At 35.3% G+C, this 11,097-nt stretch overlaps 2 protein-coding genes across 11 annotated transcripts; one reads left to right on the top strand and one right to left on the bottom strand.

Annotated features, from left to right (window-relative positions):
• Positions 1 to 1,500: 1,500 nt before the first annotated feature.
• LOC129566568 (ketimine reductase mu-crystallin) lies at positions 1,501 to 3,537 on the bottom strand. The gene is made up of 6 exons (XM_055442625.1): positions 3,284 to 3,537; positions 2,941 to 3,125; positions 2,382 to 2,704; positions 2,016 to 2,277; positions 1,743 to 1,946; positions 1,501 to 1,630 (listed from the first exon to the last, which is right to left on the bottom strand). Exons 2-6 carry the CDS (start codon positions 3,104 to 3,106, stop codon positions 1,563 to 1,565), a joined length of 1,023 nt encoding a protein of 340 aa, XP_055298600.1. The 5' UTR covers positions 3,107 to 3,125; positions 3,284 to 3,537; the 3' UTR covers positions 1,501 to 1,562.
• A 79-nt stretch (positions 3,538 to 3,616) lies between these two features.
• Positions 3,617 to 9,712, top strand: LOC129566564 (annexin B11). Of its 10 annotated transcripts, none has more exons than XM_055442617.1 (8): positions 3,646 to 3,690; positions 5,760 to 5,817; positions 6,842 to 7,315; positions 7,887 to 8,027; positions 8,113 to 8,353; positions 8,531 to 8,760; positions 8,939 to 9,217; positions 9,315 to 9,712. In XM_055442617.1, exons 2-8 carry the CDS (start codon positions 5,803 to 5,805, stop codon positions 9,378 to 9,380), a joined length of 1,446 nt encoding a protein of 481 aa, XP_055298592.1. In that variant the 5' UTR covers positions 3,646 to 3,690; positions 5,760 to 5,802; the 3' UTR covers positions 9,381 to 9,712. The 10 variants fall into 10 exon arrangements, with proteins under 10 accessions (XP_055298597.1, XP_055298592.1, XP_055298589.1 ...); XM_055442614.1 differs by having other exon boundaries at positions 3,651 to 3,718; XM_055442615.1 differs by lacking the exon at positions 3,646 to 3,690 and adding an exon at positions 3,702 to 3,796.
• The last annotated feature ends 1,385 nt before the right edge of the window (positions 9,713 to 11,097 follow it).

The following is an 11,097-nucleotide window of genomic DNA, read 5'->3' as shown; positions in this document are numbered from 1 at the left end:
AAGGAAAAATGATTAAAGCGTGACTCAACAGAGAACTGTGCAATAGAACTGTAATTCCTTAGATTGTAAAAACGACAGCATCACATCCCAAGAGAAACGGCCAATATGTTTATACGCTGTCTATCTGCCGAAAATACACTACAATATATATTCACGCTTATTGGACGCCGAATTGAATATATATTCTAGTGTATATTCGGTGTATTCTTCAGCGTGAAACATATTGAATCAATGAATGTATTCATGGCCACCAGAGGGCACCTGAATATGTTTCAATATGTTTCACGCTGAAGAATACGCCGAATATACACTAGAATATATACTGAATTCGGCGTCCAATAAGCGTGAATATATATTGTAGAGTATTTTCGGCGGATAGACAGCGTATAAACATATTGGCCGTTTCTCTTTGGATGTTTCAGCAATATTTTGTAACATATAATCGAGCATTACGAATTGAGCCGAATGTTTCTTTTTTGATTGAATATGATGAATATGAGACGCACGTAAGCAAGTATCACACGATAATATCGCCATATCTACCTCATGCGATATAGAAAATATGCGCTTTGGACACATTGAACAATTTTGTAAGTAAGTCAGTAAAATATACTGTAAAAAACACAATCTGTTTTTTTAGGATTATTTTTGTAATTTATAGGACGATTTTTGGGTTTTTCAGGATGTTTTTCGTTTCACCCTACCATGGTGATGAGCATATGAATCAGAACACTGTATGCTGAGAAAAAAGAAACAGCGAATAGTTACAAGATCATTTTTTCTAATGCATTATCAACACATATGGCATTCATCAAGCTTCTGCTGAAAATAATCAATCTCATATTTTTCAATTCTCCGAAATGCCCATGAGGATCGGAAACGTTTCTGTTTTTACTTTATACTATACCAACTGATTTTTCTTATCACTTTTTACTCGCATGCTATGTAGAAAATACTGCATATAAAAACGGCAACATTGATTCGAACATGATTCAGTGTACTTTCAGAACAGTTGACAGCTAACAACATTCTATCTCCAGCGGGTGAGTTGATTATTCAATTTCGTGGAAATTTTCACATTTCAAACTGAAAGTCCTCATGCAACATGCAAATGCATGCACGTATATTTACTGGTCAATTCGCCATTATGGTGGTCGAACATGCAACCAATAATTGAGTCAATCGTAATTTCCGCTTTGAGTTATAAAATCGTTGATTACTCTTTCATGTAAATCAAATGATGGCAAAAATGGTTACCAGTCATTTTGCATGAAGAGAACAAAAAGCCACTAAAATTTAACTAATCAGCTGTACATTCAAATTTAATCTCATTTCAATTTGATTAAATTTTCAAATTGATTGAATTTGAATGTACGGCTTGGAATTGGTGACATGAATTTATTTTGGTTGAAAACTCCCTCATTACTGAATTATTTATGGAATTTCAAAAACAGAGGGTTACATTTTTTTAACAAAAAATTAAGCGGCTTTATTCAATGAATATTCATTTCTGGTGTTAAAATATAATGGAATGATTTTGGGGTTGGAAATAAATTTCCCAGCTATTGTGATTTTTTTTTGAATTTTTCGAACAATGCTTGTCCAACAGCAACATCCTCGACAGCCATACCTGTTTCCGATTAGAAAAAAAAATTCAATAAACAGCGTCGAAATAAAAAAGCACCGATTTTCTATCGTTTTTCAATTGAAAACATTTTTGTGATGTAATTAAAATCACTTACCCATCGAATGGAAAATAGTAATTCCACCTGCGGGCGCTGTACTCCGACCGTTAATTATGTCTCCAACTTCACACACAATTGGTGCGATTAATGTTTTCAATTCGGAACGAGCGCCATCGTTGCTATCCACATAAATTTTCGTGTCTGGGTCAGTGTAAATGTCTTCGCTCAACTCGTTATGATGATATTGACCAGCACCGACCGCTACGATTAATAAGGAAATTGTCAATTAATTGCTCACAAGTTTAAAACTAAACTTTTACATTTAATTACCGTTGATGTGCACATTCGTTTTGATCATTGACCGGAACAAAAATGGGGTACTTGTAGATGTACCAGTTACAATAACATCAGCATTCTTAGCACCGTCCTCAACCGTATCGACGCATATGATTTTAATGTTCGGATTTTTGAAACTTTGTCGCAACTGATTTAATTCAGCGGCAAGTGCCTCGGCTCGACTTTTTGTTCGGTTCCATAAATGAATTGTGTCAACGGAATTGGTTGCACACAAGCCAATAGCATGAATTCGACCCTGTTTAATAGATAAGATTACAACCAATTAAAACCAGCTAATTAGTTGAAAACATTAACAATGTCGAGTGACAATTTGCAGAAATACCAAAATAATTCAATTACCTGAACACCACACCCAAATATAGCAACAGTATCCATTTTCGGTGATGATGACCGATTGCTAAACAGATACTTGGTAGCAACAAGTGACGCGGCAGCCGTTCTCCATGCCGTTATTTCACTGGCCTGTACGATTGCTTTCAATTCACCCGTTTCCTCACTGAACAAGAATATATTGCCTAGAATGTTGGGCTTTGGCGGATTTAATTCATGATTCCCTTTGAAAAATGTCACAAGTTTACATCCAAGTGAATTGAACACCTTTGAATCATTTAGATTTTTCAATTTATAGTTGCCGATAAATCCGGGCATACACAGAAGAGTGCCTGTTTGATAAGAAAATATGAGGGAATTTCAGTGAATGTGGACACTGGACACAAATGACGTTTTTTAAAACGATTCTGAGATTTTCTTTCTTTTAATTTTTTTTTTCTTTTTCATTCCTTATCTTCAAATTTCATTTTATTTCAATCTTTATCCAAATTCATATCAAATTTGCTGATTTTTTCCTATAAAATTCGTTCAAAGTTAAAACGTCCAATGAATTCAATACTGATTGTACCTTTTTCAATGGGTGTGAATACTCTAGTTGGTTGTTTTGCCGTCGGTTGATCTTCGTTCACTTTGGTTTCGCAAATTGATCGAAGTGATTGTTCCACCGCATCGCAAACCAGTGGCCAGTCCAACAATTCCAACACTTGTTCTTCGCTTAAATTTATCACCGACATTTCACGCTTCGTTTACTTTCTAAAACCAAAACAACAACTGATTGAATTCACTGTTTCGATTCGTCTTTTTATTGTAAAATTTTATCTTCTATAATTGAATCTCAAAAGAAATGCGATGACACAAATCTACAGCTGGCTGATTGTGGTTTTTGCAAACAAACCAAAAAATAATCGAACCTCAATATGTTGGTCATAACAAATTGTTGTTTCCGATTGATCATTGTATGAGTTCCCACCAAATCACATTATTGTTGCTCTCACCGAGCGTCGCAAACCGTTTCTCAATGTATTTGAATGGTGTTGCTTAATCCCACATGCTGTGCTCATTTGAATACAACGGAATCTACTATACACATAAGCCGATTACAACCACATTAATGTGTGAACAGCAACAGTTGTTGTATAGCTGAAAATTTCAATACTTTGTCACATTTGTATCTCTGCTTGTGTGTATGTATGTGACAGTGTAAACGATTAACAGCGTGTGCCGCTACAGCGTCAACACGTACATATAACCAATATTTATAGGAATTTTGTTCAGTACTTAGCCGACAGTAACACGTTATCGTTCGCCAATATTTACGGTAAACATTTTCATCATCATTCAATTAGGTAATAGCTAGACAAATAACAACACAAAGTCATTCAATACTTGCAATTCGACTGTAACATCAGTTTATTTTTCAATCGGTAAGTCAAGTGGAATGAAATTTAGCTAGTGACTCGTGTGATTTTTGTGAAATAGAAGTTGAATATTGACATTCATGTAAATCAAACAACAAAAACTCAAGTAAATATTGTAAGAGATCATAAAAACTTTATGAAATATTCCACATTCTAATGGAAAATGAACAACATCGATATTTAAATAGAAAAAAAAATCCAGTTTTGAATCTCAAAAGAATGAAAAATTCAAAGTTGCGTGATTCTAAAGTGATATTTTTTTCGAACAACGCAACTGGATAAATGTAAAGCCGAAACGTTCACTGTAATAAGCAACAACGACAAGGCCGCACCGTTGTATTCTATTTTTTTTTTGTATAATTTTAAACCCAGCAGATTTTAACATTCTCATTGGAGTTTGGGTTTTTGTTTTGTGTTACTTTTGAATCCGGTGATGATGTCATTCTTCACACAGAAATTTATCATTTGCCTCATATTTGATTCTACGAATTGAACAACTTGCGTCCGAAATTTTACAATTTAGTTCAAAGTACGTTTTTTCGGTGAATTTGTTCTACATACGAAACTCATCATCTCGTGAATAATCAAACTTTAAATTGCCCCATTGACGATTGACATTAAATTGAAACCGTATGTCAAATGCAGAAGAATTGAAGTAATCAAACATTTTAGCATACTGTTGACTGCCCACAGTAAAAGACTAAACATACTTATGGTTGCCACGTCTAATAGAAAAGCTACGCCGTATGCGAATGTTTTTTTTCTTTCAAATTTCGGCTTTCTCTTTTGTTCGTACGTCACTCGGTTTCGTTATGTTTCGTCAACATTCGATAAGCGGGTCATTCACAGAAAAACAAACCTCTTAGTAAAGTTGCCTGAACGACTGAAACTTATGCAAACAAGCCTTTTGCTACATTGTGTGGCTGAAAATTCAGTCAGATAAAACACACATACGTCGAGTAAACAAAATGAGTTCTTGGAATAGTATTAAATCACATTACTGAGAATTGAGCACATACATTCACGTCGAATGATTCGTCCGAGTTGTGAAGACTCATATTTAGACAAACAAAAATGTTAGCGTGTGTTTAATAAGCGTTTTTTAAGAGTCTGAAACACAATTTTTGAATGCTTTGCGGTAGAAAATTTCGAATACTCTAACCGACCGACCCGCCGCCGACCACTTTATATCAACAATTCAATTAATTTGAGTAATTTGTTTACCCTACATTTTGAGTCATCGGCACTTCTAAATTAGATAAAAATGGCATTACGAACATCTATTGTTCACTTCGTAATACAATCGATATGAACATGCTAAAAATAAATTGACATAAAAGTGATGAATGACAGAAATACGAATGAGTGTGTGCTGATGACGTGAGCAAAACGTGTGACTTGCATATGAAATCAAAAAGGGAAAAAAACCACGTAAATACGTGTGTAAATAGTGCGTCATCAATTTCAGCATCAGTATATCAGTGCGTGCACTTGATTACGCATTATCTTACCAATTTGGTTGAGCTCATGAGCAATTCCTCTTTCGACTTAAATGATTCATGATTTGAAACGAGTGCACTTTGTTTCTACTTGATTGCACCATTCCAAGCACATGTGAACTCGCAAAGTGAAAATAGTTGTCGGTTTTCAGTAGGAACGGAAAAAAGTGTGCAAAATCATGGGGGGGATTTTTTTCCATACATACTACTACGTGTCTAGTGCCTGCTGGCGCCGGCTTGCTTAATGACACACTGTGTGTTGTGTCTGAAACATTCACACACACATATACCTTTTTTTGGTAAACTGCGGAGCGGCACAGTGTCATTGTTTACAAAATGAATGCGAACTAATGTCTGGCATGGGATTTCGGCAGTCGCATTACAAATTATATTGGCAAAGGTTTTTGAATGCTAGAAGTATAGACGGCTTTTATCAAAACAGTCATTTCATTATTTTCTCTTTTTTTTAGATTATTTTTTCTTGACATTCATCGCAAAGCAGACATCAACAAAATGAGTTATCCATTTGTAAGTATAGCACAAAACGTGAGTCATTTTCATCAATAAGATCAACTAACACTTCATAAGAACATAAATGAACCACTACGATTTGCATTGATCGACAAAAGCGATTTTCATTTATGGAGTCTCATTCACGGACTCTCGTTTACTCCAAATAAATCCTCGTGTAAGCCAAGAAAAAAAAACCAAATCAAACATTCCCGTTATTGGTTTGATACGTTTCGTACGTAAATTTTTCGGGATTTGCGTTGTGTGTGCGTCGATTAAATTAGATAATAAATTGGTTGGGTTCGATTCCAATTTTAAGTAGCGACTACGAATACCAAAAAACCCGCCAGTCAATAAATAAAATGCGATGAGCTAAATAATTGAATCAAGAATGAACATCGAAGCAAAGCACATAGCCCAACAAGTGCTTTATCCACGAGCACTTGATTGATAAGAATTGGTTAATATGAGATGTAGTTTTTGTGTGTTGGTGATGGGATAGCATAAGCAACTCATTTGCAAGTGTACAAGCACTTGAACTAGCCCGAAAGAAAGATGAGCGACAAGAGTCGTTTCATCGCATGATTTATCAATAAATTTAATCTAATAAAAATACTAACGATCTCCGAGCCCATCAGCATTTGTTAGCGCTGTATTCACGTCACTGGGCATCAGTTGAATCGTGACTCGCGACAAACGTGGACCATTTCTGTGTGCTATCAGTGATTAGCTCGTTTGTTCTTTGCTTGAGAAAATAAATTTTGATTTTGTCGTCGTTTCCATATCGTTTCCGATCTCAGTGGCAATAAAACCGAAATTGAACCGTTCATTCGCAATTAATTCCATATCGTCGAAAATGGATAAATATCATTATTACATTGATTGTGGTATGGATAACGAGAGCCCAAAATGTGATTTAATATTGAAACACAATTTTGCTTATTGCTACAGTGCTTATATTTGTGTTGTTGTGTTATTATATTGTACATTTTGTGCTTCTAATGTGAAATTGCGTTTAAACTGGATTTATTTTCTGTTGTAGGGCTCGGGCATGCCATCACTTCCAAACTCGAACTCGTCACCTTATCCTTCCTATCCAAGACAAACAAATCCATCGATGCCAATGCCTGGCTATCCAGCACAAGCGATGCCACAAGCTCCACCATTCGGAGCTGGTTTTGCACCGCAACCGTCAAGTGCATATCCAAATATGCCACCGCCTAGCGCATATCCAAATATGCCATCGATGCCCATGCAAAATGCCTATCCAAGCATGCCACACCATGCGCCTCCAAGCGCCTATCCAAGTGCATATCCGAGCTCTACAACAGTCTATCCACCATCAAATCCAAACGCATCACATATTCCAAATTCACATGTTTTACCTCCTCAACAACAAGGTTATTCGGGTTATGGTTATCAACAATCGTCGGGTCCATCATATCCAAATGTTAGCAATATGGCAGCATGTTTTTCACAAATGCAAGGTCATATTAAGGATGTTCGTCGGTCCAAGGTTTGTTTTATACCCATCATCACAAACACATAATATTAACACAAAAATTCCATCCCATTCAATTTCAATGCGTGTTGTTCATTTGCATTTTATCGTTTTGAGCGAATAATAAATAAACGCAATTTTCTATTTATATATTGCGACTCGAGCTAAAGAATAAAAAATTCTATATGGCCAAAGCGAATTATTTCACTTCAACGCAAGGCACACAGAGAAAATTTTAAACATTACATATATACTTACTACACGCAGAGCGACACAAACCACAACCATATAAACCAAGTGAATTAACCGTTTATATACATGACATATCTCGTTCAAATAAATTGCCTAAATCATCTTATGGACGTTTTAAGTGAAGCAAATTGACATGTATTGTCGCTGTGGTCAACAGTCACTTTTGTATAAATACTTGCTCATCGCTCAAATCAAATTAAAGACGCAAAATGGAGAATATAACGATTTTTTTTTCTTCCCTTTCCAAATGTGAATATATAATTGAATGAGAGAGATATTATTTCGAATTAGCAGGTTTTTACTTGACATTAATTTTTTTTTTTGGTTTTCATAGGGAAATCCAACGTTGGTTCCAGCCCAGAGCTTCGACCCAGTTGTCGATGCACAGGCATTGCGAAAGGCAATGAAAGGATTTGGTACCGATGAGGATGGAATCATTAACGTTATCTGCCGACGATCAAATGAACAAAGACAAGTATGTGATTTGAATTTTTTCGTTGATTCAATCAATCTCCTAATTAAGACTGAATACTAATTGGTTGCTCAATTCTTTTGCACAGATCATTCAACGTACGTACAAAACCAATTTCGGAAAGGATTTAATTGAAGACATTCGCTCCGAAACCAGTGGAAACTTTGAGAATTTATTGGTGGCTTTATTGACACCAATTGTCGACTTTTACGTCAAAGAATTGCACGATGCGATGGCCGGTATCGGTACCGACGAAGATGTTCTTATCGAAATGCTGTGCACAATGTCCAATTATGAAATTCACACTATAAAGCATGCTTACGAAAGAAGTGAGTTTTATCCTAACAAAAATTTCATCAATTTTTCTTTCTGTATTTTTAAGTATTTAGAAGTTTCAAAAAATTTATAATTTATTTAGCTCAATTTCATGTTTTCACAATGTTTCACATAATAATTTTCGTTATCGTTGGTTCGTTTATATGTTTTTTTTTCTGCTCTCGTGACAGTTTATGGCAAAAGTTTGGAAAACGAATTGATGTCGGAGACTTCGGGCAATTTCAAACGGCTTTTGGTTTCATTGTGCGCTGGTGGTCGCGACGAAAGTGGTGTGGTCGATCATGATGCTGCCACTCGTGACGCAACTGAACTGTTACGTGCTGGTGAATTGCGGGTTGGCACTGATGAGAGTACATTCAACATGGTGTTCTGCCAACGCAATTTTGCTCAAATCAAACTGGTGAGTCTTTTTTTTTTGCTGTTGTAATAACAACTTCGATGAAATATTCTATGTCTGTCCTTCGATAATACTAGATGATTCTAGTTCAAAATTATTCGATTGAACAGCACGTTTCTGTATATATTTTTTATATGTATGTTTCAATCAGTTTATCTAAAAATTGTGAAAATATTTTCAGATTTGTGAGAAATACCAGCAAATGACGGGCCATGGCCTCGAGAAAGCAATCAAAAATGAGTTCAGCGGCGATATTATGGATGGTTTGATTGCAATTTTACAGTGCACCACAAATAAAGCTGAATTCTTTGCCAGTCGCTTGCACAAAAGCATGGCAGGCATTGGAACGAATGATACGCAATTGATTCGTTTGATAGTGACCCGGTGTGAAATCGATTTGAACGACATCAAAGTCGCTTTTGAACGCTTGTACGGCAAAAGTTTGCGCAGCTGGATAAAGGTCATTATTTGCACAATAAATATTATTTTTATGTCCATGAAAGCACTAAAACCTAATGAAATGTTTAAACGCTTTTGTTCTAATTTTTTTTTTGCAGGGGGACACATCAGGTCATTACAAGCATGCCTTGTATGCACTCATTGGTGAAAATCGTTCATCATAAATTCAAACAGTTTGATTTCATACGGAACAAAACAATTTATATGTTAATATCACAATCTTTTTTCATTCTATTTCAATCTTTGATATATATTTTAACACTCCAAGTATTTTGTCGTACAAAAAGTGTAATTTTTGATAATGAAAACAAAAATTCAGAAGCGAAAAAACACATTCAAAATTTAGCGATAATTGAAATGGTACAAGAACCTATCTGTTTCAGCACAATCCATTATTAAATTCATAAATGTTTGTCGATTTATATTTCTTATATTCAATTTTAAATTTAAAAAAAGGCTAATATGAATACAAATACCAACTTTATTATTCACTTTATCCTTTATCGTATTTTACTTCATGTTTCTTATTTGTTTGATTTTTATATTTTCTTAATCATTTCTGTATGAGACGTTTTTCTTCGCATCATCAAGAATAAGAGAGGAGAGAAAAAATTCGATGGAGACGGTCGAAAAAACGTTATGCTTCACATTTGATAAGCAAAGTGAAATAAGAACAGCGTTGTGTCCTTGATATAATTCAAGTGTAATGAGTCATATGTGTGCTGTGCTCTCTCGGGTACTTTCACATCGAATAACAATGGTTTGCATTGTACGACAGCGAATGCTAATTGAGTCACCAGACACAATGTGCATTAAATAAATTAAGTTATATTACAATTTTAATCGTGGCCACACACGAAAACCGATGATGCCATTGCACATCACTTCGAACTCGACCACAAACTCATCGTTTGGACTTGAGCCCAACCAAATCGCGTCCAGATAAAATGATCATGAATTAATTCAACCAAAAGAAACTGATGGCAGGTAGTAAGAACTATGTTCGTATATGAGTCAGCTTTCAAACATAATCTTGCCTTAATCTACAACAAATTACATTTATTCAAGTCGAAAGAGCCATTCTTATTGGTCAGCATGCAGTCAAAAAAAAACCAAAGCTGAAAATTGTTTTCGGTTCTCTCGAAAATGAAAGAAGAAAAAAACAAACCATGAATGAGTTCTTGTCGGTTTAAAGAAAAGTCATCAAATAGCTTCATTTGGTCGAAAATTGATTTATGTTGTTTCAGGTAAGTTCGTTGTGTTTGGTCTCGAGAATCATTCGGTGATAAGTAGAAAAACTTTACTCAAAGCTGTTAATGTTCAAATTAAAAGACAGAGAGAAGAAAAAAACCGATAGACATTAAAAAAAACCAAGCCCCTGGCGTTAGCGTTAAAACAAATAATGGAAAAATAAACACACAATTTTACGTAGAAACGATTTCAGTGTATGCACTGCTCCCTCTCTCTCTCACACACAGGAACAACGAACAGAAAAACAGATACCAACGACTTACAGAGAAATGAAGCGCACAGGCGCTTCTCCAAAGCATAATGCAAAAGGAAAGACGGAAAAAAGGAAAGAACGAAGTAGGAAAAAAAAACACTCGGAGAATGCTATGTTAATGGGATAGAATGACTAACGAGGTACAAAAAGACAGAAGAGAGAAAAAAAGCGGAACAGAAAAATCTATGCAAAGAGAGCCAAGAGGAAAGAAAAAAGAGAAGCAAACGGAGCAGCAATGTTTTCGTTCAATCGTTTGTTTGTTGGTTGGTTCGAACGATCGCCAACCTTTTATTTTGTTCTTTCTTTCGTTTTATTATGCTGTTATTTAAGCGATTGATCTTGAGATTATCGTCGTATCTATCTTTGGCTCTGTATTT

Source organism: Sitodiplosis mosellana, unplaced genomic scaffold (genome assembly GCF_009176505.1).
Source record: "Sitodiplosis mosellana isolate CC-2019 unplaced genomic scaffold, AAFC_SMos_1.0 Smas_scaffold_3, whole genome shotgun sequence".
NCBI lineage: Eukaryota > Metazoa > Arthropoda > Insecta > Diptera > Cecidomyiidae > Sitodiplosis > Sitodiplosis mosellana.
Note: the sequence above shows the minus strand (reverse complement) of the source record. Positions and strands in the feature narration are given on the sequence as shown.